The 27,618-nt window shown below is 39.3% G+C and overlaps 1 protein-coding gene across 2 annotated transcripts; it reads left to right on the top strand.

The window, feature by feature from the left end:
* Positions 1–3,912: 3,912 nt before the first annotated feature.
* On the top strand, positions 3,913–25,948 carry znf326.L (zinc finger protein 326 L homeolog). Of its 2 annotated transcripts, none has more exons than XM_018258587.2 (10): positions 3,913–4,116; positions 8,194–8,281; positions 13,194–13,611; positions 14,886–15,081; positions 16,234–16,342; positions 18,652–18,799; positions 22,718–22,814; positions 23,315–23,445; positions 23,935–24,030; positions 25,300–25,948. In XM_018258587.2, the coding sequence occupies exons 2-10, from the start codon at positions 8,196–8,198 to the stop codon at positions 25,495–25,497; spliced, it is 1,479 nt and encodes a 492-aa protein (XP_018114076.1). In that variant the 5' UTR covers positions 3,913–4,116; positions 8,194–8,195; the 3' UTR covers positions 25,498–25,948. The 2 variants fall into 2 exon arrangements, with proteins under 2 accessions (XP_018114076.1, XP_018114077.1); XM_018258588.2 differs by having other exon boundaries at positions 3,914–4,116; positions 16,234–16,336.
* The last annotated feature ends 1,670 nt before the right edge of the window (positions 25,949–27,618 follow it).

Here is a 27,618-nt window from a genome sequence, read left to right as displayed (position 1 = left end):
TGGAATATAAAGGACTTTGTGTGATAATTTGATCTAGATATATGGTAGTATATATAGTTTTTCACTGAATAGTTTTCATACCCACTTGGCATATAATGAGAACTTCAAGGTACAAAAAGTGTGGTTCTTTCCTGCCCTGCTAATGCACACATCAGGAAAAGCAATGCGAGAAGTGCGAAGGGGAGAACAAGTTGGAGACATGTTTTTAAATTACAAGATAGCAGAAATGTTAGTCCTTGTTCACACAAACTTTTAGAGCTCTTGTTCTGTCCACCCTCTGTCACAATTCACCAGTTTTGGTTTTCAAGGGGCATAAACAGGGACACTGATGATGATAGTGAACTTGGATAGACAGAGGAGCAAAAACTAATATAAAGTTATAAAATACATTTTTACATAAATACAATCTTTTGCAAACAATTCCCCCTTTCTCTCTGCAATTAGTGTACAAATCATCGCATGGCATGGGGAGAGAAGGGGGGCAACTGCAGACAAAAGGTTACGTTTTTTGTAAAAATGGTAAAGATTTTTTTAATGGATGTGTTTTTTCAGTGAAGAACCTGAAAGCGGAAGCCCCTTTACAAGTGATTGTTTATAAATAGCCTTAAGTAGCAGAATAAATAAAGTGATGAAATGTTAGACACTGACAATAGGACATTAACAGGCAGGAAAAGTGGTAGGGGGAAAATGAGGATCTACTCACTTAGAGGGGTATAATTTGAAAAGCATTCTTTACTTGCACTTTTAAGGTCTATGCAATGTTTCATAAAGGTGGCCATACACGGGCAGATAATGCTGCCGATATCGGTCGTTTGGACAGATTTAACAGCTTATCTGCCCGTGTATGGGGGCTTCCGACGGGTCTTCCCGATCGATATCTGGCCACGATATCGATCGGGAAGGTTTGATTTTTACCCGACCGACCCGTCGGAGCCCCTTGGCGCATCGTAATTCGATCGTTAGGCCATACGGCCGAACGTTCGAATTACCCCCGATATAGCCATGCAGTTTAGTGGCATATCGGGGAAAGATCCGCTCGTTTGACGATGTCGCCAAACGAGCGGATCTTTGAGTCTATGGCCACCTTAAGAGACTGTGGATTATCTGTTATTTCCCTCAGCAAATAGAATTGGATGTTGGCCCTTACAAGGATATTCCACTATAAAATTAATCTTATTCTATAGAAAAAGTGTTCATGGTCACAAAGGATTTTATATATACTGTTAATTTTCCCGTTGCATAGAAGCTCTGCAAAACTCAAAAAGTATATGTCATTCATAAAGGGGAATTCTACATCAAGATATCTTCATTCAACAAGAGCACAGTATATAAAACATGTGCAGAAAATCATTACTTTGTGAACCCCCCCAAAACAAAATAATTTGTCTGAAGGGGAAACTTTTCTTAACTGATACGAGCCACTTCCCCTATTGGCAACCCTTATTTATAATCATAAAATAAATTGCGTCAATAATTGCATAGTCATGTAGCGTATCAATAATCCATGCATCAAAAGATACATAATATAATACACAAAAGCCATGAATATCTTGTAAATGATATCCTTATAAACGGTGAGTTCTGATGTCATCAGTTATAAACGGTGAGTTCTGATGTCATTTCTGTCACATGACTCGCTGAAATTTGTGTATTATAATAAATAAAGTACCCCCAGTTGCAAAATATGAGGATATTAGAAGTTACCTCGGAGTTTCATGACCTTTATAAAAACACTCTGCCTTCAGCCTCGTGTTTTTATATGGTCATGAAACTCCTCGGTAACTTATAATATCCTTATAATTTACAAGAGGGGGTACTTTATTCACTATATAATTCATACAGAAAAGACAATATAATATTATAATACTATAATATATAATAATATTTCATAAAAAGGACAAAAGCAACAGATTTCATTTCATTTGAACAAATACATAAATGAATAAAAAGGGCAGCCAAGTTTGGGAGTTTTACTTTGAAAGCAGCTAGTAAGTTGCAGGTAAAACTTAGTCCCTTTGTAAAATGTATAAGCAATTGAATTCTTAATGAATCAGATGAAAATTAAGCGTAGGACTGGCCAGATATGGGATGACTTTGACGTAGTTGGCCAGCTTAAATATATTGCAATATATGGACAAACAATCCCTGTGTTGTTTAAAGGGTAAGGCATTTTTTAGTAGCAGTATGCACAAAATGTCTCTGTCTTAAATATATTGATAATGGGTTGAGTGCAGAGGACCTCTTGTAGTTGACTAAATGAATAAATATATATGCTGAAACATTCCACGTGCAGTATATTAAAAATATGTAAACGTATATAAAACCTTAGAGGCTAGGAAAGGAAAATAAATTTAAATACTTCATTCAACAAAACAATTTAGTTCCTATTCCCTATTTGAACCCTTCAGTGAAATAGTACCCAAGGTAAATGTCCAATAAGCCTCATTCTTCAAAAGGGTAGATTCCAAATTTCCTTTTCTAATGCCAGGCACGACTCTATCTATAATTTGGAAAACAACACATGTTCTACCATTGTGTTGCATGCTTTGTGGACATCTGTTGAATCTTCCCAGTCAGCCAGAAGGGGAACAATATGGTTCAGCTGCTACAGTGAGCCTCTTTTTGCTTTTCTCTGTCAAGATGCCTATGGAGTGTCTACCATTGTTATTTGTTAAAGGACAAGAAAAGTGTTATTCACTGGAGGGTGCTGTTCTTACTAATGTTTCAGACAGACAAGGGATCCTTATGACATGACAGAGGAAGGTGTTGTGGCACTCAATGGAAAGATACCCTGGGCCAGTGCAACTTTCAGACAAAAGAAGTGTTAGCCCACAGTCCAAGGTTACTCACTATATTTACTGGTGGTTTCTAACAGATTGCCCCTTCCGGCATTTCTCCAAAATGTCCCGTTTTTCACTGGACAGTCCCGATTTTGACAGCTCAGCCTGCAGTCCTGGATTGTTAGTGGAATGTCTCTACTTTCTCTTTGATCTCCTGCACTGAAGAGCCAGAAAAAGAAACAAAGTTTTAAAATTTAATTTAAATAAGAGGTTCTTGACAGAGAGCCCAAAGTACATGGCAGCTGCACTTAGATACATTTGTAACAGTTCAAGATAAGCAGGTCTGTTGGGGAAATGGTGACTTGCAGTTTAACGGGCGATTCACCTTCTTTAGCAAAACTAATAATAACACATATAATCTAACCCTAAAAATGTGTTCCACTTTCCAAACTTTGTAAAATGGATGTGATATTTAGTGGGTGTGGTCATAAATGGGGCATGGTCATTTTTTCCCCAAATGTTGGGAGGTATGCCTTCTGGTGAATATTACTTCAAGTTTTCATGAGTTTCTCTTTAAACTTTTTGATGCAGGAATCAGATATATGGCACTGAATTTGGTTTCTTAATCTGCCATTTTCTGATTCAAATGGATTAAAATGGGAGATTAGAGTTTACCACAGAAAAAATCACCCACTTTCTATTTATTCCTACAGGATTTTTAGAAGCGTATTTATCAATGAAAGATCACTAGTATTAGCAACTATTGTATCAAGTCTAACAGCTGCCTTTAATGAAACTCAGGGATTCTGCGCAGCAGGAACAGAGATAAGCAATGTATCCATTTGTTTAGAGGGTCGGCGACCCCCCATCCCAGAGCTGCTTTAGAAGGTGAAAAAATGACACTTTAGAACTTCAATATTAAACAAACAGTCGCACATAGAAAATTAAAAGTAATTGAAAAAAGTCTTTATTTCTTGTGAATTATCTGAAACCAACTGAACTGAAAAAAAAGTGTTGGAAGGTGAACAATCCCACGGAACCCGAAAGTAGAACAAATCGAACGTTTTGTTTACGCGGAAGCTTCAGCGCCGGAATACGCCCACCAACTATATATATTTTAAATGCCCATCCTCCTGCTTGAGACGACGCATTTGTTTTCAGCCATTGGAAGCGGCCGTGAAATCGCTTTGACATCACGTCCGGTGTCCTCCATTTCTTCATTGTGCCTAAGGCCGGGGATTGTTTGTGCGTCGCGGTGTTGGTAGGAGATTGAGGGCAGTGAGAGACAGCTTCCACCCTCACAATCAAAACTCGCCCTCAGTGCGGTGTGCTTAAGGTAAGAACATGTGTCTTTGTCAAGGCGGGAAGTAAGAACGCGAGGCCGGGACTGTTTCTATATAACATGGCGGCGGGCTCTTTGTTTTCTTCGCGCACTTCAGAAACTGCTTCTCTAACTGGAGTTTTTGTTTAGGATCTTTTGTTCCTCTGTGGGGAGAGGTGTGTGAGTAGTAGAATGGCTGGAGGGCCGCGCACTTTCGCTCTTGGCGTCATTGTTTACGCCGGTCGTTGCATCCAAATACGTATTCGACGCAGTAGAAGCTTGTTTACATCTAGTGGCTTGAAACCACCAATATATGTGTATGTGCAAATGTTTGTAGGAATTGTAATGGGGCATGATAAACACAAGGTGCAAGGGTGGGCTTTGTTTACAGACAGTGGACACATAACCTCTAGGGAGCTACAATTCTTTACAGAAGATAGGAGACTAGAAAAAAGGACCGCTACTGCTCCCCACAGGTACTTGTCCAGGTGCTCTGTCCAGCAGTATCCGACTGCTAAGGTACAATGAATGGAGGAACAAATTGACGGCACTTCTGGAGAAGATTTATTACTGCTGTATATCCTGACGCGTTTCGGGAAATGATCCCTTAGTCATAGGTAACAGTGCATACCAAACAGCCACATTTTATACAAGAAATGACAGTGACCCCTAGTGGGTACTCAATAAAAACATATTATTTTTTTATTTAAATATCTTTAAAACGTCTTGCCTGGTAATGCTGTTAAAAAAGGTTAAAACCCAAACAAACTATGGACATAAAAATACATAATGTGTTTTGGTCTAGTTCGGTTTACGGCTGATTAGAGGTGATGAAGTGGAGGAGGTGGAAGGGGAAAAGAAGGGGGGGGGAAAAAAGAGGGGGGGGGGAAAGGAAAAGGGAGAAAGGAAAAGGGGGGATATGGAAAAAAGGTGTGAAATGACCGACAAGTGGAGGTTAACACCTACTCTGCTTAAGGTATTATAAGGGTAACGAGTCTAGTATAGATAACTGATGTCATGTTTAAAGTTGAGACTGTTAGGGATTCTGGTATCTAATTTAAGAATCCAGAAGGCCTCTCTAAGGTTTAATGCATGGATGACATCTCCTCCCCTATTGGGTATTTTTACTTTTCAATTACCTTAACTTTTAGGTCCCTGATGCCACCCAGGGAGCATGTCTTAAAGTGCCTCCCTACAGGGGTGGTTTCCTCCTTATTGATTATGCTCCTGATGTGTTCCCTGACTCTCTCTTTTAGAGTGCGGGATGTACGGCCCACATATTGCTTATTACAATGATTGCATTCAAGGAGGTATACTACATTTTTAGTATTGCAGTTGTAGAACCCTCTATTTTTGTACACCTGTCCTGTGTTATTGGATCTGAAGTCGGGGCCTACAAAAATAACTTGGCATGTTTTACACTTATTGGCACCACACTTGTAAGTGCCTTTCACTGTTAGCCAATTGTCAGCTACATTATTTGGGTTAGACGAGACCTGACTGGGGGCTAATATTTTGCCCAGGGTAGGGGCCTTTCTTGGTACATATTTGACATCAGTTTTGCCCAAAATTTCCGACAATTTGCTGTCTGCTTCTAATACGGGCAAATATTTTTTAACAATTCTGCAAATTTGAGCATACTCCTCACTGTATTCAGTGACAAAAAATAGTTTTTGTTGTTGTTGTTGGGTCCCTCCTTCCGCCCCATCCCCTACAGTCTGGGTAGCACAGATATTTTCTCTTCTCGATTTAGGTTCTGTTTTCGCTTTTTCATAGGCGGTTTTAATTAATTTGTTGGGGTACCCTCTATCCTTTAATCTCTCCCCCAACTGCCTCGACTGAAGATCAAAAGTGGCATCCTGGCTGCAGTTTCTACGAAACCTAATGAATTGGCTATAGGGTATACTGTTAATGGTGTGTTTCGGGTGGCAACTATTATACTTTAAAATAGTGTTGCCTGCCGTTGGCTTCCGAAAAATTTCAGTGTCAATTCTATTCGTATGTGAATTCCCTTTTAGGGTGAGATCCAAAAAACAAATTTGATTCTTGTGGTGTTCAAGTGACAATTGAAGATTATAATTGTTGATATTGAGGTATCGATGAAATTCTTCTATTAGGCCAATTGGGCCATTCCAAATAAACAATAGGTCATCGATATACCTTCCATACCACACAATATGTGATCGAAAGGGGTTATCACATCCATAGACGTGGCACTGCTCCCACCGACCCATCCCGCACTCTAAAAGAGAGAGTCAGGGAACACATCAGGAGCATAATCAATAAGGAGGAAACCACCCCTGTAGGGAGGCACTTTAAGACATGCTCCCTGGGTGGCATCAGGGACCTAAAAGTTAAGGTAATTGAAAAAGTAAAAATACCCAATAGGGGAGGAGATGTCATCCATGCATTAAACCTTAGAGAGGCCTTCTGGATTCTTAAATTAGATACCAGAATCCCTAACAGTCTCAACTTTAAACATGACATCAGTTATCTATACTAGACTCGTTACCCTTATAATACCTTAAGCAGAGTAGGTGTTAACCTCCACTTGTCGGTCATTTCACACCTTTTTTCCATATCCCCCCTTTTCCTTTCTCCCTTTTCCTTTCCCCCCCCCTCTTTTTTCCCCCCCCCTTCTTTTCCCCTTCCACCTCCTCCACTTCATCACCTCTAATCAGCCGTAAACCGAACTAGACCAAAACACATTATGTATTTTTATGTCCATAGTTTGTTTGGGTTTTAACCTTTTTTAACAGCATTACCAGGCAAGACGTTTTAAAGATATTTAAATAAAAAAATATGTTTTTATTGAGTACCCACTAGGGGTCACTGTCATTTCTTGTATAAAATGTGGCTGTTTGGTATGCACTGTTACCTATGACTAAGGGATCATTTCCCGAAACGCGTCAGGATATACAGCAGTAATAAATCTTCTCCAGAAGTGCCGTCAATTTGTTCCTCCATTCATTGTACAATTCTTTACAGACACAAGTACCACAATATTGGGCTGATAAAAAAAGTGAATAAACACTGTCCATTTCCCTTTTTTTTTTTAACAGACTTAGGGAATCAAGCAGATTGAAAGGCAGCCATATTTGTCTCTGCTTTAAGGGACCATTTCTCCACCCCTTTAGGGGCAACCCCCTCATCACCTTTTTTTTTATTGTGAAGAGATGGATTGTGGGACTTGAAGTCACTCTGCTTTCCAGAGAATCTGTGCACAACCCACTATGGGGGTTAGAGGGGCTTCTAGTCCCAGAACCCATCACTTCACAGTGGGACAAAGTAAGGGACATATTGCATGAAAGTGTTCTTCAATAAATGGACTTTGGTTTATTAAAGGAAAACAATACCCCAAAATATATACTTAAGCAACTTAATTCAACTTATCATATTAATTATGACAATACTGAAGTCTTACCAAATAGGAATATAGATATTCGTATATTTTGCATCTTTTCCCTTGAGCCCCCATTTAATTATATTCTCTTTGCTGCCTCTGAGATCACCTGACCAGAAATACTGCAGCTCTAGCTGTAACAGGAAGACGTGTGGGTGTAAAACATTGGCTTATCTGACCTAACTAACGATGCACCGAATCCACTGTTTGGATTCGGCCAAACCCCCGAATCCTTAGTGAAAGATTCACCCGGATCCTAATTTGCATATGCAAATTAGGGGTGGGAAGGGGAAACATTTTTTACTTGTTTTGGGACAAAAAGTCACATGATTTCCCTCCCCTAATTTGCATATGCAAATCGAGAGGATTCAGGTTCGGCCTTGCAGAAGGATTCGACCGAATCTGAATCCTGCTGAAAAAGCCGGAATCCCGAACTGAATCCTGGATTCAGTGCATCCCTACACCTAACATGTTTGTGTGCACCGTGAATTGTTTGATCCCAGGATTACCCAATAGCACATTTACATACACAAAGTTGAGAATGTGGTTATTCACCTTTTGTACATGTCAAAGGGAAATCTGAGATAAGAATCTGAGCTAAAATTTCTAGCACGATTATTTGGTTTATTACATTGAATTTATTAATATTGCTCAAATCTTTAATATTGCAGAACATTTTTGCTTTTCAGACATGGATCGAGACTACGGATCATATAACCAAAGAAGTATGGACTCCTATGGAAACCAGTCTTATTCAGTGGATGAAATGGGTGACAGGTAATTTGCTATTGAACTTATAATTCTTGGTTTTTATTTTCAGCTGGAGGTGTAAGTGGCAGAAAATTGTAAAGTTGATTGAAAGTGCTGGCCAAGGCATATAAAATTGGTGGTTGCAGAGTGTGTGAAAAATGTTGGCTTGAGGAAGCACACCAATAAACTTTTTATATCTCAAAAAATCCAATAACCTATTTATGAAGAAGAAATGAAGCATAGGCTTCAGATTGCATGCTTGTTTATGTAAATGACAGTTCTCCTTTAAGGGTAATCACATGGCGCCATGGGTTGCCTGTTATTTATAGTGTCTTCAAAATGCCAGAAAATATTCTGCCGTAGACAATACAGAGAATCGTCAGCTAGAATACTCAAATCGCCTAATCACTCAAAAAATGCAAAAAACCCAATTTTTGAGCGATTGTGTGATTTTGAGTATTCTAGCAGAGAATTGTCTGGCCAAGCACTCGTGTTTTGTGCGACAAATGCTTGCCTTGCAAATGGGTTGGCAGACAGTTTGGCTAAAAAAGCTTTTACTGTGATCATTGTGATCAGGTTTCAAAGCTGAAGAGTACAGGCTAGCTCTGGACTCGGACTTTAGCAGACCAATGTGTATATCCTGCTTAATGAATGAATAGGGGGTGCTTACATGGTAAGGCTATTCTGTTCTGCAGCATCACCCAGGTACTATTTTGGAAGATTGCAGTGCACTTTTGCCTCATGCTAACCACAGCTTCTTAATCACTCTGAAGCAGTACAGAGGCATTTTTGTCTATTTTTCAGAATTCCTGCAATAGTTTACAAACTTGTTGAACAAGATTGCTGTTGTAAATTTTAGCTGAGGAGCTGGGTTAATGATAAATATCCCCAATGGCTACTAGGTGCTGTTTTGGTATGTTATGAAAATGTGTCACAACTTTCCGGCAGTTTAGACATGGCAGCAGTTACATTGTTTGATGTTTATGTCACATTGAGTTTGACACACACAGGGCTGGCGACTATTTCTTCAGTTATTTGATTGAGTTAAGCAGCCGTGTTTGGAGTGCTGCTAGGAAGCAAGCAAGTAAAGTGCATACTTTCTAATGAGAAGTGCCTTTGAATTGCAAGCAATTAAATCTGTTTTAAACTGAGGCAGACCAGAGGCTTGTTAATGGTATTCTTTTAAAAAACACTTTTTTTTTTTTTTTCTTTTTTTTAAATTTCTTACAGGTTTTAGATGTAATGGTCCAGAAACACAAAACAATGCTGTAATTTAACTTCAGTTTAATTTGTTCCCTGGATATTTAATTCCTGCCTGAGGGGACACACAGCTTTGACTCCACTGCGTTCAGCTTGACCAAGAGAAGCCTCCCCAGTTTCATTTATCTGCACTGAAAAGTACAGTTTCCAATTGGGCCATAAACATGAAAGTGGGCATTTTTCGGGTCTACCGCCACCTACCTACATGCAAACAGAAGCTGTACTTTTCAGTGCAGGTAAAAGGATCTGGGGAAGGGAGCAGATCCGCTTCTCAGTCTATTGGCTGAATGCAGTGAAGCCAATGCTTTGTGTGCCCACAGCCTGAAGCTGTAATGTTTTTTTTTCCCAGTCCTGTGTGGCATTAGCCTTTCGACTTAGAAAATGATGCCCTGAGCATTTTTTGTCTGAGAAGTCCCATTGTTGTCATACACTTTCCATTCAAACTGTGTAAAAAATCTGTTGACAAAATATTTCAACTGAGTTATGTGAGTTTCCTAAATGAATTTCATTTTAAATACACCTTTGTTTTAATAATTTTGTCTAACTTCTGCCCCCTTTGATGTATGCTGCTATTGGAATGCCTGGTGGGTTGCGAAGGGATCTGCCTGAACATACTTTGGTTACCAATAAGTTTTGCGTGAAAAGCAAGAAAGGGAATTACTGTATGTCCCTAATGTATGACTTTCTGGTAGCCTTTGTAATTTGTGTTGGATTTTAAGCTGCTATTCTGACCCTCATTTTAATACAATTATCTTTCATTATGACTTCATGGACATTTTAGAGGAGGAAATCCTATGTGCAGTTGGTTTGATGTTTAAAAGTAAAGTGAAGTAAAGCTTAAATCCCCGCCCCCTGATAACTACACACAAAGGATAGAATCTGGAAAAATATTAAATATAATGGATACTTACATTTTCTATCACTTCTTATAAATAGGCCTTTCTGTGAGATGACCCCCCCCCTACCATGCTATTCCACAAAACAATAGGAACACCTATGATTTGCATTTATAAGCTGACTAATTCCCATATCAGCAGGGCTGTGGAGTCGGTACATAAATCCTTTGACTCCTCGGTTTATGGTGACTCATTATCCTCTGTTTTTAAAGGAACAGTAAGACCAAAAACTGGAAGTGTATCAAATTAATTAAAATATAATGCACTGGTAAAAACTGCATGTTTGCTTCAGAAGACTACTGTAATATATATGAGCAAGCTGCTATGTAGCCATGCATGCAGCCATTCAAGCTGCTGGGGGAAAAATGAGCAAATACACTGGTTACATAGCTCATAACGGGTAAGACCCCATTGTATTGGACAGGGCTTACCGTATATACTCGAGTATAAGCCGTCCCGAGTATAAGCCGAGGTACCTAATTTTACCTCCAAAAACTGGGAAAGCTTATTGACTCGAGTATAAGCCTAGGGTGAGAAATGCAGCAGCTTCTGGTAAGTTTCAATCAAAAAATTGAGGGTTTCTGCTCCCATTGGAGGTGTCGACGTCTCGTTTTTGGACGCCGACGACCATTCTTGGATGCCGGCGACTATTCTTAGACGCCGGCGACCCTTTTTGCGCTTGACCCGAGTATAAGCCGAGGTAGAGGTTTTCAGCATATTTTGGGGGCTGAAAAACTTGGCTTATACTCGAGTATATATGGTACTTGTTATGTGCAAGGCTATGTGCACACAGGCTGAAGGCTCTGGCTGTTTCGGCCTGCGTATTGTTTAAGACTCCGAGAAGATCTGCTCAGTGCCCCTGCTCCATTGATTTGAATCAGCCTGTCTGCGGTCACATACAGTGAAGCTGTGAATTCAGCCTAGATTCGCGAAAGGAGGCATCTTCCGGCCAAACTCAATGTAACCTGTGCCTTTTTTCCAGCTGCTTGAATGGCTGCCCCCATAGCTACAAAGCCCCTTGTTTATATATGCTATAATATGTATCTTTAAAGTAAACCAATGCATGCTAACAGTATATTACTGGAGAACATTTTTCGTTACTGTTCCTAATGTAATCTCGGTGTAGATTGAAAGAAATTAAGTACACATGGCATTGTATCGCTGCCAAAGCTCAGAAATATAAACCTCCTCCTCAAAGTTAAACTACATAAACCAAATACCTTTGGAAAACCTAAAACAGCCGATATATTAATTGAACCTGGCATATAGCTATTAAATACAATCCAAAATGAACTAAAGTATTGTTCTTAGAAACAGAATTGCTTCTGCCATATCCTCCTTCATAGAAGCTCTTACATCTGATTTGATTATTTTCAGTACTTGTATTTATTTGGAGTCAGAGTCACCAAAGATGTACCTACTTCTGATACCGGAATTGTCCAACTCCACAGCTCTGCATGTCAGTTTGTTATTCCGTTCAGAAGTGTTAACAGCAGATATTAAAATGAAGTTATTAAACGAGACACAAACTGTCTGTACAAAGATATTTGTGGAGTCCTCTAACAATTTCATTTGGAAACAAAATCTTGTATACAATTACAGAAGGAAAGGCATTTTTACCTGGGGGTGCCAAAAGTTAGGCACCCCAAGTAATTGTATCTACTTACCGGACACCCCCGGCCATTGCTCTTATCAGGAGAAAACTGCACCGACGGTTATTCCAGTGAGCACCACGGAGCGATAGTTTTCCTGCTTCTTCTTTCTTCAAATTTTTCAGGGCAGACGCATGCACAGTAGAATGAAATAGTGGCTTTTTCGTTAAAGTTCTTCGTTTCACTCTACTGTGCAGCCGCAGGAAGAAGCAGGAAGAGGATCGTTCTCTGGTGCTCACTGGTATAACCATGGGCTTGTGCAGTTTTCTGCTGATAGGAGCACCGACTTGGGGTTTCAGGTAAGTAAATACAATCACTTTGGGGTGCCTAACTTTTGGCACCCCCAAGTATAAAATTACTTTCCTTCTCTTTTAAGCTCATTATGCTCTTAAACATCTAATATAAGCTTTATATTGTGAAAACTTTCTATGCATTGGATAAATTCTGCACAGTTTCTGAAATAACGTTAGTCTTCTCTGCATGCCGACTTTGTGCCAGAGTTGGTTTTTTTAAAAGTCCGCTCTTTTACATTGCCTAGGCAAATGGGAACACCTGTGCTGTCATAGACTTACAGTATCTCTGCCTGGCAGGAGCTAGGGTTATGCCTCTTTTGTGCAGTGAACTTTAGTGCATTGTTGGTCCCATCTCCAGTGACAAACCTCAGACAACTTGACCATCAGGCCCTTCTAGTTTCTTACAATGGCCCTATATCAAAACCATTTTGCATAAAATACATTTGTTTTTCTTCCCACATGTATTCTTGCTAAAGAACTTAACATTCAGAGTTGTATCTATATTTACCACAATATTTCTCTAATCATGGCCTTTGCAAAGCGATGGCAGTGCTAACTTAAAAAAAAACAAACTTCAATATTTAATACAGGGCAGTGAGAAGATTTTCATCTGACCATAGTAATTATGGACAATTTGGTTTCTGCTTTTGATTTGCAGATATTTTGCAAATTATCAGGTGGTACAGGTGTAGGCTGTGCATGAATTCCTGTGTCTAAAATGAAATATGTAGTTACCGTACATTATCACAATTTTCTCTTAAAGTTGATAAATGTCAACTGATGCTTTATATTGTGCACTGTATTATTTGGTAAGCTTACTTTATTTTTCTCCTCACAGCAATTTTTCCAGGTTTGGACCTTATGAGTCTTATGACTCCAGGTCTTCTGTGGGTGGGCGAGATCTTTACAGATCTGGCTATGGTTATAATGACCACGAACAAGGCCACTTCGGAGATAGTTATGATGGTCGATATGAAAACCCCTACCGGAATAGCGTTGACTCTTTTGAAGGTAGAAGCCAGGGCGGGTCTAGCTGGGATCCTTCTTTCACACGTTCAAAAGTGAGGACTGGGTTTATGGAGGACAGAGGAAGAGACAGTTACTCTTCCTACGGCAGCTTTTCTTCACCCTATATGAAGCCTGCAGCAGTAGGCTCTCGGGGGAGAGGAATGCCTGCTTATCCCGAAAATGCATTTGGCGGCAGAAGCAATGATGCTTTTGGAGGACCATCAAAAGGCAGAGGTCGTGGCAGAGGAGTAAGTACAGAATCTTTTCAGATTCTTTTTGATCGTCACTTTGAATTATTTCAAGACCAGAACTTTAAAATGGCACATTGTCCATAATGCATTGGATATTATGATTTGGGTAAATGTAAAAACTCAATCTTAAAGCTTTTAAAGCAGCTATGCTTCAAAAGCTTAAACAGGATATTTTGGTAAGTTCTATATGAAAAGGAAAAAGAAACCGGAGTATAAATTGGTGTGCAACATAAAAGGTTTATAAGGATCTGTAGTTTTCCTTGATTACCTTAAAGCACACAAATTGAATTACAAAAGGTTAAATGAAGACCTTTTTGAAGTTCTGAGTAGGTTAAAGGTGCAATGTATTTAAGTATAATTCTATAAGTTTCCCTAAAATCTTACCTTTCTATCAGCCTAGGGGAAATAACCAATACCCTTTCGTAAAATGACTCTCAAACAGCTTTGCTTTGAGTTGTGCCGGAAGGGGCCCTATCATCCGTGATTAAAATTCCCACACAAATAGTCTGTCTCCTTTGTCTGGACTTGAAGGGGTTGATACTGGTGCTGCTACAGTTTTTTTGTTTATTTTTTCTTTTAACTAATTTAGATTTTGCAAATGCATTGCACCTTTAATAAACACTTTAAATATTTGTGATTGTATGAATATTTTTTTTTTTTTTTTTGACTTTGGGGCATGTTTTTCCCTTTTACTATTTTGACATTTTGCTGCTTATTGATGTCCTTTCCAAGTGCTGGTTAAAAGATAAACATATACATGAGGAATGTTTACACCAGTATCTATTAAAAATGACACCTGCGTATTTAAGGTATTATTCTTGTCAGCTTGTTAACTTCAATATGAGCTGACCTTTGTACCAGATCCCTAAAAATGTCACATGTATGTGAAGGGGAAGAAGCATGGAGCCCTTGTAATCCACCAGATGCATTAAGCGCATATTTATTAAGGGTGGGGGCTCTGTGCATGCCATGCATCAAAATGTAAAAAATCTATTTTACCTCAGCACTTTAAGGCATAAGATGAATTATCTGCATAATTTGACTACATGCCATATGGCAAGGACCAGTTTATATGAAAACATGCACATCTGTAATTTGCTGTTCATGCATTTAGCCTAGCTGCGTGCAAGGAAAATGTAAGACAAAATGAAGCACGTGTGTCTTTCCCTCGGTGATTATTTTGTCAGTAGTGAAATCATAATTATGATAAATGTAACATTACATTGAAGAAAATCACTGCTTTAGCTAACTTGAATTTACAATGGTTTCAGCAAATGTCTGAATATGGTCGAATGCGGAGACCCGGGCTGGTTGTAGAATATAAACACCTTGGCGCAGCTGTGCGAGGAGTTGCAAGAGGTGTTAAAAGGAAGATGGCACCACCTTTTAAACCTGTCGGGGCATTTGGCAAGAAGCAGAAGTTGTCTAAACCTGGAACAAATCAAAACAAAAGTGTTCCCCCACCAGGTATGTTTGTATCATGGTTACATCTTTTCAAGCCCCCGGCTATGTCAGCTACATGAGCACCCTTATTTTAAACATTAAACGTGCTGTAAGCAATCTTTTACTTTTGAAGGGACAGGTTTCAAACGGAATTTGATGTGTTCTTAAAATAATTAATCATGTAAAAGTGTTTTTTTTTCCATGAACAAATGTGAAGAATGTTTAGTGGATAAATGGTGACCAAGGTTAATTATTTTAAATCCTGCTGGTTTGTTCTTCCTCTTAATCACAAGGCTGCATAACCCTACCTTTCTCTCAAGAGCGCAAAGTTGGAGTACTTTACAAATGAGTGAGGTTTGATGCTCTGGACCGCTATGCAGATGCATAGTTGCATATTATTTCATAAAGATGTTTGATCTCCCTTGAAACATTCATGCTTCTGAGTTGATTTGATCGTATAACCTTAGGGAAATTTGAGGTGATCAAATCACTAGGAAATACAGACTGATACTAACAATTGTAGTATTCCACAAGTGAATGTACACTATATGCTTTTACTACTACTACTACTACTACTACTACTACTACTACTACTACTGTGCATGTTGGTTAAGAGTTTGCTTCTTAGGCTATGGGCACACAGGCTGAAGGCTTTGGCTGTTGTCGGCCTGAGTAATTTTGCAAGCTGAGAGAAGCAGATCTGGTCAGTGCTGCTTGTTACATAGACCTCGCAGCTTGTCTTTTGTAATTGTATTGGGTGTGGATGTTACCATTCAATTACAGTTTAAACAATAGCAATGAAAATTAGCATCTCAAAATCAAGAGCGTTCACACCAAATGTACTGCCCCCTGCCCCAGGCAGTACCAGTTCCTTTCAGAAAACCTTTTTATATGAGGTTTGTGTTTCTTTGATGTTTGTTTTCGTAGCCCTGACTATTCGTTTGTTAGAATATTATTTTGGCAGAAAGAGTCCAATAAGATGCTAAATGTCTAAAAGCATGTCTATTCAGGAGCCTTTATGGCATTGTATATGGCCAGTTTTACTCCTAATCCAGGCAGCTGTTCATTAGTCTGAAAAATGTACTCACTAACTTATTATTGCAGTTGTATATAACATTAGTTATTACTGCTTTGAAATGTAATAGAAATTTGATTGGCTTTTTTATTTTGACACAGCTGAAAAATTGAGCGAGGAGGAAGAGGAGAAGCGTCGCACTGAAGCAAGAAGGGAGAAGCAAAGACGCAGACGAGAGAAGAACAGTGAAAAATACGGAGATGGGTACAGGTCTGACTTTGTTTAGTAGATTAGCTGCAGAAGGTTGAAAATGCAGTTACTTGTGAACAGTAACACCAAAAGTGGGTGTTTTATAGTAATGAAAATATCATGTAGTGTTGCCCTGCACTGGTAAAACTGTGTTTGCTTCAGAAACACTACTATAGTTCAAATAAACAAGCTGCTGTGTAGCCATGATGGAAATTTAAAAAAGTTTATATGGCACAGGTTAAATAGTGGATAACAGATAAGACCTTTATGTTCTACAAAGTTGTCTGCTGTGTAACCTGAGCCTTTTAGTTGAATGGCTGCTCCCATTGCTACACAGCAGCTTATTTATATAAACTATAGTAGTTTCTAAATCCGACAACAGCAGTTTTACCAGTGCAGAGTAACACTGCATTATTTTTATTGCTTTAAAATACTTTCATTATTTGATGTTACTGTTCCTATGGGGGGGCTGTGTACACCTTTGCTAAAACTGAGCCCATTAAATACGACTTGTGTTGAAAATTGATTTTGCCTGTTTTTTGCTGTTATAAACAGTATTTCTTTAGAAAGCAGATGACCAATCTGACTTGCTTTACCAGCTTATTTTGCTTAGCAGAGCCAGAAAGTTTTATTTGATTAGAATTGGCAAGTAAAATTAGTTTGGTACAATAAATACAAATAAAAATTTGTTCACTTTTGAGTTAATTTTAGTATCATGTAGAGTGATATTTTAAGACCATTTGCAATTGGTTTTCATTTTATTGTTTTTTCAGTTATTTTTATTTAGCAGCTCTCCAGTTTCATAAATCTTGTTGCTAGAGTCCAAATCAGCCTAGCAACCATGTACCATGCATTTTTTTCCTCACAGAGCATTTGTTTTTAGATGTGGTCAGTGACCACCATTTGAAGACTGGAAAGAGTCAGGAAAAGACAAATAATTGAAAAAGCTATACAAAATGAAGGCTAATTGAAAAGTTGCTTTGATAATCAATTCTATAACATACCAAAACTTAACTTTAAACAGGTGAATCACCCCTTTAAAACAGTGGGCAAAAAGTTCTATCTAATGAGCTCATGTTGTAAACTGTATGCCGCCCCTTTAAAACTGAACTGCATAAGAGTAGGCATTCAGGATCATTTGAAAGGTATTGTATTTGTATGAGCGTCTAAACTTTCCTTTCATACTCTTGGCTTCCCAGATACTACCGTATATACTCGTGTATAAGCCGACCCGTGTATAAGCCGAGGTACCTAATTTACCTAAGAAAACTGGAAAAATGTATTGACTCGTGTATAAGCCTAGGGGCCCCATGTCAGATTTCAAAATGTGAATGTGTAATCTAAAACGATTTAAAAGAGTCAGAACTATTAGCTGGACAATTGCCACTTGTTTTCCCTGTGACCTCCCACCTGTCATGGCTGCTCAGAAGATCCATGAGGTGCTGCACCTAGGAAAGCAGAAAAAAGGTACCGTACGCTCCTTCCGCGGCCCCAACACACCTCCCTCTCCCATAGCGCAGGACTGTCTGTGACTGACTGGCACGATCATCATCAAGCAGATGACATCTGTTGAGTAGCAACAAGAATATGAAAGGGCAACCACTTGGAGCAAGTCAAAGGCATAAAAGAATGATGGATTTGGTTTAAAGCGCGTCTTAACTTAAATAGTTAAGTGCTCTTGCTGACCTCAATATATTTTATAGACTATATGATCTTGATAGTATGCTTTCATGAACAAGATTGAGTAATCATTTGTATGTATTCATCTTTTGTTGGTGCTTTAGAATGTACGGACAATACATAATCAGGTCTTCAAAATAAACATTTTTGGCTCCATCTAGTCAGTTGCAATGGAGTGCCTTTCCCTAGGTATTCATGTGAACTTGTAGTCAGACCATTGTTAGGCAAGGCTAAAACTGCGGCGCCGCTACCCACGTGGCGGCCATGGGCGCCGCCATTTTGGGAGCGAACGCCGGCAGGGAAGGACGCGCCGCCCGGAGCTCCTGGACCTGCTCCGGGCGGCCGCGGAAGGAGCGTATCTGCGGCTGGTGAGGGATTTACGGTATGACCCGCGTATAAGCCGAGGTCGAGTTTTTCAGCACATTTTGGGTGCTGAAAAACTCGGCTTATACGCGAGTATATACGGTACTTTCTCTTTTACATTGCTCCTCATTGGAGCACAGTTAATCCGATAGGTTAGGCACCTAAATATCCGTGTTGCTTTACATATTTGAAAAATTTAGTGTAGTCATAAGCTGTAGCTGTTTTCATCATGTGTTTTGTTTGATCAGTGTAAAATTTAGCATTTTATTTGACTTGTGCACTTTCAGGATGGCATTCACATGCTCTTTCTGCAAGTTTCGATCCTTTGATGAAAAAGGCATTGAAGAACATTTGACAAGTACAACACATCAAGAGATGTTGGATCACATTCAAAAGCAGACGAAGTTCGACAAGCCTGTCATGGAGTTTTTGCATGTAAGTGAAACTTTAAACTAGAAGTACTATGTATTCAGTTAGCAAACAAATATGGATCATGCTTAAACTGGCCCTTATACAAAATTAGCGTATGTTTAATCTGTTTCACAAAGATTTTTGCGATTATTTATGAATTTAAAGGGGTTTTTCACCTTTAAATTGACATTTAGTATAATATAGAGTGATATTCTGAGACACATTGCAATTGTTTTAATATTTTTTTTTTTTTATTCGTGGTTTTTGTTATTTAGCTTTTTATTCTGCAGCTCTCCATTTTGTAGTTTTTGCAATCTGGTCCTTATACCGTAGCAATCGTGCACTGATTTGAAAAAGAGACTGAAATCTGAATAGGAGAGGGCTAAATAGAAAGAAGTAATAAGGAGCAATAACAATACAATTACTACTGTATTTGTTTTTTTAAATGGGGTCACTGACCCCATTTGAAAGCTGGAATGTCATAAGAAGATGGCAAATAATTCAAAAACTATTAAAAAAGGAAAAATGACTTTTAATAGAAAAGTTGCTTAGAATTTGCTATTCTTTAACATACTTATATTAGATAGGTGTTGAGCAAGTCTGAAGGCTATAATACTTTCGCCAATATTTTTGCATCAGCATTAATTGGAGAGATTGGTCTATATGACGAGCAGTCAAGGGGGTTCTTGCCCGGTTTAGGGATCTGGACAATTAGTGTTTTCCCTCATCGAAAGCAGGTAGATGCTTTCCTTCAAGCACCCCATTAAACATTTGTGCTAGGAGTGGAGCAGTTTGCTTAACATATTTTTTATACCATTCCATTGGTATGCCATCCAGGCCTGGTGTTTTTCCATCTGGAGCAGCATTTATGGCCTTCTCCACCTCTTCCTGAGTTATGGCTGATGCCAAGAGGTTGGAGATGCTCTCATCTAGTTTGGGTAAGTTAGTTTCTTCTAAATAATCTGAAACGTCCCCTCGGGATACAGTTAGCTTAGTTTTATATAATTCTGCATAATAGCCAGCGAATCTGTTATTTATTTTTAGTGGTGTAGAGACAGTTTCTCCCGTAGCTAACGTTACTGCTGGAATGACTATAGAAATATTGTCATCCTTAGCCAGCAGAGCTGAAAGTTTCCCATTTTTGTCGCAATGCTCAAAGATGTTGGCTTTTCCCGTAGGGGTTACGAGCCCGCCAGAGGTCTACTAATTTAAGCAGTGAACACCACCTGTTAAAAGCAGGGGTGCCAGTTCTTGGGGGGTTGCAGTTGTCTAGGTCAGGGTTCGCCACCGCATTAAAATCCCACATTAACAGTAAAGGTGAAGGGGTGAGAGTAAGTATTTTCTCCTTTAACTCATGTAATGCCTCGTCTGCGAGTGGGGGTGGAATATATACATTTCCTAGCGTGATTCCCTTCCCCAACAATGTTGCGTGTACAATCACATATTTACCATATCTATCAGATATAACCTTGACAAGCACAAAGGAGCATGATTTGCACACCAGTATAGTTACCCCCCTGGAGTAATTTGAATTAAGGGAGTGGTACATTGACCCTATCCATGGCCTCTTTAGTGCTAATATCTTATTCCTGATTAAATTAGTTTCTTGCAATAAGATAATGTGGGGCTTAATTTTCCGTATAAAGTCAAATACAAGTCTTCTCTTAATCATGTCACCCAGTCCCCTGACATTCCATGATAAACATTTAACCATAGCCATTTTTGGTGAAAAATGGCAGCAGTGTAATCTAATTTTAAGAATGCTATATCACTGTATTCTCGAGGAATTTTTGAGAAAAGACACCATGACTTGAACTTATTAACACCCAAAACCTTACCCTCTCCCTCCCCACCCACTCCATGCTACCAGTAGGGTGAGTTTAAGTACCCAAAAATAATAACCAGGTTTAAACTGATGTGGAGGTTAGTGACTGCAAGTTTTTGAGAAACTTCCCCGTGAAGGTCATATGTTTTGTATGGCCCTTGGGGCATCAGAGCTTTCTCAATTGCAATACCCTTCATTTTCGTTTACTTATTTTTTTTGATACCGCATAACAATATTTTGTGTTTATAAATTGTAACATTATATTAAACCATAGTTCCTTTACCTGTCCCGCTGCTTATTATATCAAATGTGCTGGATCCAATCTCTGTATAGAGTCGTAACTATATTAAGACAGTTTAGTCCCGTTGCTCCAGAAAACAGATCAAGGCACTGATCAGGTAAAGTTAAATTTAAGTTCCGAACTCAGTCCTGTCGCTGTGTCCCATGTAGTCTTGTCTCCAGCCAAGCAAATGGGTCGTCTGGCGAAGAGAAAAAATGGGTTCTTCCATTGTCTGTAATCCTCAGTCAACTCGGAAAAATCATGGCATATGGAATTTGCCGCTGACGTAGATTTGCCTTTATTTCTGTGAACTTGGCCTGTTTCCGTATTTCAGTGGAGAAGTCAGGATATATCGATATTCTGTGATTTTTCATGCATGAGTTCGCCTGCCTTCCTCGCTTCAGATAGCGCAGCATCTCTATCACGGTAGTTGAGGAGGTTTGCTATTAATGGTCTTGGGGGCACTCCCGGTGGTGGCGGTTTCCCTGGAATCCTATGTGCTCTCTCAACTGTAAAAGCCATTGAGAAGGCTGCCTGACCAAATCTATTGATTAGCCATTGCTCCACAAATTTTTCAGTTAGTCCCCTCTGCCTTTTCCAGCAGGCCCAGGATGCGAATATTATTCTGTCTTAGGCGGTTTTCCAGATCATCTGCTTTTTGTTCTAGTTGAGCTCTGTTTTTCAGATGTGGTAATGCGGGCCGGGAGGGGCGCAGTAAATTCCTCAAGTTCACCTACCCTCCTTTCTGCCTCCCCTGTTCTTTCTCTGAGTTTTTGTACCTCATGCTTTAGTATGGCAAAATCAGTTTTTAGTTTTTCTATCTTGCCAACTATTGTAGTGTGGTTAGTTGTAATGGCTTGAAGAACCTCTGCCAGTGTTGGCTCCGCAGGGGAATTAGGAGTTAAGGTCCCCATACATGGATAGATCCGCTCGTTTGGCGATGTCGCCAAACGAGCGGATCTCCCTCCGATATGCCCACCTTGAGGTGGGCAATATCGGGCAGATCCGATCGTGGGCCCTAGGGCCCAACGATCGGATCCTAGCATTCTCAAACGGGCGGTCGGATCACGGGACCGCATCAACGAACAGATGCGGCCGCGATCCGACGGGATTTTTAAACCCATCCGATCGAGATCTGGCCGACTTTCGGCCAGATCTCGATCGGGGAGGCCCGTCGGGGGCCCCCATACACTGGCCAATAAGCTGCCGACACAGTCTGTCGGCAGCTTTTATCGGCCCGTGTATGGCCACCTTTACTAAGACAGGAGATGAATCCCATTCCCCCTCTTCTGCTGAATGCAGTGTTCTGCCCTGTGATACAGGCAACATACCTTGAGCATTATGCGAAGGTAAGGGAGTCCGGGCAAACTGCAAGTTTTGTGCGACAACCCCATGACTCCGGCGATGCCTCTTGTGCAGCGCTGGAACCTGCACCATCTTGGGACTGCATGGCCTGTTGGGTTCTGACCTTTGTGGCTCGCTTGTGTCCGCCTTTCCGCACCTTCAAATATCGGCAGCGGTATTTGTGTTTCCAGCATGATTGAGTTGTTTGCAGTAGATAAAATTGTTGGGTTGAGAGCGCACAAATACATCATGCATATGTAGAGTGTGTTTGTGTGAAGAACTATGAGATAATTACTAAGCAGTTTAGTAAATTTATGATCGTGACCGTTCCCCTTTAAGACTCTTCTATAAACTTTTATATACAAAGGCAGTTAAACAAAGGTTCCTTTATATTAAATATTTGCATAGAGGCTTATATTAAAGCTGAAAAAGAGCAGCAACTGGGCTTTCATACTTTCTCAGATTCAACATTAAATTCCTTTTTCTCTTGCAGGAATGCATTGTTAACAAGTTTAAGAAAACTGCAGCACGTAGGGCCCAATCTTTATCGAATGAGGCTGCAAAGGCTTTGGAGAAAGATGTAATGGAAGGTAGGTACATATTATCAGTACATATTGCTCTTTTTCCTTGAACCACCCACCACACAATGGTCTGTGTCCTCCCTCAGAGATTACTTGAAATAATGCAGGTCTAATAGTAACAGAAGGAAAAAGATCTGGAGACAGTGCTCTATCTATTCATTGGCTGACGCTGTGTATATATTCTTGTTTTATGTGTGCACAGTGCCTCGTATGAGCTAGTTTAATTTCTAACCAGTGGCACATACTACTTGAAAAGTGTAAATGTTTTTTTTTTTTAGCTGAGGGGGGTGTTTTACATATGGACAATTTTTCATTTCTGGAGACCTATGATGTCCAGGTGCATAGTTTTTACTGTTTACGTGCTAGTTTTCATTCCCTTACATAGCAGTGTTTTTTTCATTTAAGTGTTCTTGTTCACTGCTGCTCGTTCTCACAAGTCGCAGCTACTTGTATAATGTAAAAGATTTGTTTGAGAAGTCTGGACTTTATTTTCGCTCTCCTTCTTACAGGTGTAACTCCAGATGATCACATGATGAAAGTAGAAACTGTGCACTGTAGTGCTTGCAGTGTGTATGTCCCAGCATTGCACAGCTCTGTGCAGTTGCATCTTAAATCTACAGACCACTCAAAGAGCAAACTGGTATATCACACTAATTATACTTATTTATATGTAACTCCTACAGCAATGCTTGGGGGCTTAAGTCATTCTGTGAATGTGTTTGTGTGATGTCCTAGAAAGGTTCTTATTCTTCACTAACTATTGAATCCCGTTAAAAGAGGGCATATAAAGTGTTTTAAAAATCATCCTGATCACGTTGCCTATTGTATGTAATATAGAATTACACCTTTTTATTGGTGATTGCCTCCCTAAACACAGTAGAGTATTTTACTCAATCATAGCTCTATCCTGACACAAGGAAAGACTGCAGACGTTCACCATTGTTTTCTTGTACAGCACTGCATAATAAATAGAAAAAAAGTGTTAATAATTGGCATTGCAAATTTCAAGTGCCCCCGGTTCACTAAAGAACCTTGGGGAAGCAGCAGTGGCTAAGTGATTAGCTGGCGCTAGTAACACTTATGGGGAAATTTGAATTGTTTAAAATACTCTTTTTTTTTCTTTCCTTAGGCTTATAAAGAACAAATAAAAAGGGAAAGTATTTTGACCGCTACAAGCATCTTGAACAACCCACTGGTAAAAGCAAGATATGAGCTTTATTTGAAGGCAAGTATTCATCTGGGTTTGTTTTGCAATGTTTTATTTCCTGTTCAGAGGTACTCGGCAAGTGACATGAGGCCTTATTATCAAAGATTGGATTTTAGAGATTTTCTAAATCACGACAAACTCTTTCTCTAAAACTACAAATGTCATGACTTTTATTAAAAAATCTGAATAAAAGAAAGTATGAACAGAAAATTATGCCTAATGATGCACAAAAAATATGAATACCGTGAACCTCTAAAAATTGGAAGTTTTCGGATTTTCTTTTGACAGGAATTGTCCGAAAAACTCAAAGTCCAGATAGGTTTAAAAATGTCCAGCGCAGATCCCAATGACTTCTAAATGATCTCAACAGCTTTTACCTGGTGACGTTTTGTATTAGAGGTTTACACTTAATAAATCTGGAATTTTTAGAGCTTAAAAAATAGGAAAACCACTATTTTTTTGGAGATTTGTGCAAAAAAAACAGTTTGGTTTATTGGTTGCTAGCGGTTCATCTCCATGTGGTGCATAAAAAGCATTTTAAAACTTTCAGAACAAAATATGTTTGAGATGGCTTTAACAAATAGGCACCTGACTTCCTGCTGCTAAACCTTCTGAATCAAGAGACCATAAAGGATATTTAGTCATTTCTGTTACAGCAATGTGCTCCTAGGTCAGCAAGCACTGTAGTCGCACAATGATAGGGGAATGTAATAAAAGTCGCCAACAGAAACTATTCTCAATGCGAAGTTATGCCTTTGCGAGAACAAATTTTTATTTGTGCAAATCTAATAGCTTTTGTGGCCCTGTTTAGTGGCCATTTCTGACAGTGGAAGAAAGTTTGCAAATGTTAGTTTGCACCAATGCACAGTGTATTTATGAAACGTCTTACTGAAAAAGTTGTTTGCTCCAAAAAGATTACAACAACATTAAAACTTAAGTGTGTAATCAAAATTTGCAATGCAATAACCGTTTCAGGATGAATATTAAATTACAAGATGTGAATTTTTATTCTTATTGGTGCAAATTGTTATACTCTTTGCTACTTATTTCATTGTCCCATGAATCTGTTGACTGCTCTTAGTAGACATTCTAGCTGCCAGTCCTTTTAACAAGAAGGGTTTCTGTTTTACTCTGTGTGTGAGATACCTAGCCATTGTATTTTAAAACCGGTACATGTATAAAATAGGCCCCCCTGAATATGGCATTTTCAGTACTTGAGAATATATTAGTAGGTAAATTCTGGTATTGAGTAACTATATCCATTGATCCACCTTTAAACTATTTCAGGGTGAAAATCCATTTGAGAATCAGTCAGAAGAGCAGCAACAAGAGCAGGAAGAAGAAGAAGAGGAGGAGGAACAACAAGAGCAAGTGGCAGTCTCGGAACAAGAACCATCAGAAGAACAACCAGCTGCTGCTGCTGCTGCAGAACCTGAAGGGGATGACTTTACCTGTGATCCACTGACGACTACAGATGAAGTTTGAATTGTGGCACTAATCTTTCTGAAAGTAAATCCTTGTAAATGTCGTGCCATGCTATTTTTAATCCTGGTGTCGTGGGCATCTTTATTTTGCGGTTTTGTATTTGATATGAAACTCTTATGTTTATAAATTTACATAAAGCTGAAGTTTGATTTCATCATGAAATTTTAGGATGTTAATAAGATTATTGGTCAGGCTTAATATCTTTTGCAATGTTTGTTTTATTTTCCATTGTGGTTTTTTTTTTTTCTTTTTTCCCCCATGCAGGGTTCTAGTAATTTTTAACTAAATGCTGTGAAGTCTTCAAATGTATTGGTACAGTGTAAAGCTGATTTAATGTTGGTCTTGGAGAATCTGTGTAATGTGGCAGTATACAATTTCTTTTTTTTTTACTTTTGCATTGTTTGCTACGTCATAATGTCTCACAGAGCTAACAATAAATCTCAAACTTTAATGCTTGTGTTCTGTTTCAGTTCATATAAAAGCAATTGGTTGCTGTTTGTAGCTCAAGTAATTTTCTATCCAGGTAATGCAACTGCTGGAAGTTTGCTGAACTCGCATTATGAAGTATCTTATCTAAATATTAAATATGATTCCCTTTTCTGTCTCACCAGTGTTGGATATTGGAACATGGTTTCTAGTTGGGTAGCAATTTGCATGAAGCGAAGCAGAGAAACAAGCTGTTGAACATGTAAAAGGAGCTAAAGTGCCCTGCAAAATGCAGAGTAAATCCTTCTAAAAACAAGGTATTTACATGACTCGCGATGTACTCCTAGCACTGCCTTAAAACCAGATGAGCGGTTTTAACTTTCATAAGGCATTGTGGGTGGGGACCTCTCTTTAAATCTCCCGGGAATCTGCTGAAACAAAACAACCCCCACAGGTATATGAAGAGACACTGACAAAGCACACGGTCTCTGTGATGATGAATGTAACCTGTGGCCCATGAAACTCATTTTGCAATAAGTTAACTTTTTATTATGTGTTAGAATTGTCTAATACTAAGCAACTTTTCAGTTGTGTTCATTTTTTTTCTTCTGACTTTAAAATGGGCTGCAATTGTTATTTGTTGCTACTTTTTATCTCTCGCCTTTATATAAAAGCCCTCTCCTATTCATATTAAATAGTGATTTGTAGGTTGACCTGTAACCTTGAATGGGTGGGTTTAGGGTTGGGTGCGGGTCAGACTGAGTACACTGCTCTGCTATAGAAAAATCCTTGTCTAAAGCTGGCCATAGATGCAAAAATCAGATCGTATAGATTTGTAAGATTTTTGGACAGTGTTTGGAGAGTCCCGACATTTTTCGTCCCATGGACGTTTGGATGACTTAAAGGTGGTTCAGGTTCACTTATGCAGAAGTAATACAATTGCTTAGAAGAGTGCTTTTATTTTTGTTAGAAGCAGAGAATGCCGTATTGTATCACACCAGTAGATGGCATGGTAGGCTTGCCTATATATAGAGAAAGCGATAAAATGGTACACTGCAAGTACCAGGCAGTCCCTGGGTTACCGTATATACTCGAGTATAAGCCGAGTTTTTCAGCACCCAAAATGTGCTGAAAAAGTTTACCTCGGCTTATACTCGAGTCAGTACAAGCAGCAGACAAGTGATCGCTAAAGCAAATGCTCAGAAGTAAGCACGATTATTTACCTGGCCTCATCACGTCCCCCCTCCCTAGTTCCCACGTCACTGGATACTGAAGGAGAGAGACGGCTGACCGTCCCTGCCTGCGTCCCCTCCCACATTCTTCCCTACGTGCGTGAATGCAGGCTCAGAGGCACGGGCGATCCCATTTATGTGCAGGGGAGGGAGCTTTCCTCCTCTCTCACTCGCTGCCCTGTCAGCAATAAGGGCTGCTGTTGTAAATCAACGTTTTCCGGAGCCGGCAGTCTCCATACATTGATAGTGCTTAAGCTAAATATATGCAGGAAACCAAGAGAACTCTGATGTAAATAAGAGAAGCCCCCCTTTTACATAACCATATAGTTTGTTCTCCTGGATGTGATTTCCTTCCTGGATTTTTTGCGGTCCCTGGGAAAACGAAAAAGTAGGTTTCACTATATGATAATTTTAAAATTCTATCCTGTGCCTGAAATAATCTAGCCAAGGTATTTAAAAACTG

Source organism: Xenopus laevis, chromosome 4L (assembly GCF_017654675.1).
Source record: "Xenopus laevis strain J_2021 chromosome 4L, Xenopus_laevis_v10.1, whole genome shotgun sequence".
Classification (NCBI taxonomy): Eukaryota; Metazoa; Chordata; class Amphibia; order Anura; family Pipidae; genus Xenopus; species Xenopus laevis.
The sequence above is the reverse complement of the archived record's forward strand: the minus strand, read 5'-3'. Positions and strand labels throughout refer to the sequence as shown.

What these genes read in the sequence shown, in the direction of transcription:
- znf326.L (XM_018258587.2), top strand. Translation starts at nt 8,196, where the DNA reads ATGGATCGAGACTACGGATCATATAACCAAAGAAGTATGGACTCCTAT. An exon ending in GGAGAAAGATGTAATGGAAG is followed by an intron (nt 22,815 to 23,314) that starts GTAGGTACATAT and finishes TCCTTCTTACAG; the next exon opens with GTGTAACTCCAGATGATCAC. An exon ending in ACCACTCAAAGAGCAAACTG is followed by an intron (nt 23,446 to 23,934) that starts GTATATCACACT and finishes TTCTTTCCTTAG; the next exon opens with GCTTATAAAGAACAAATAAA.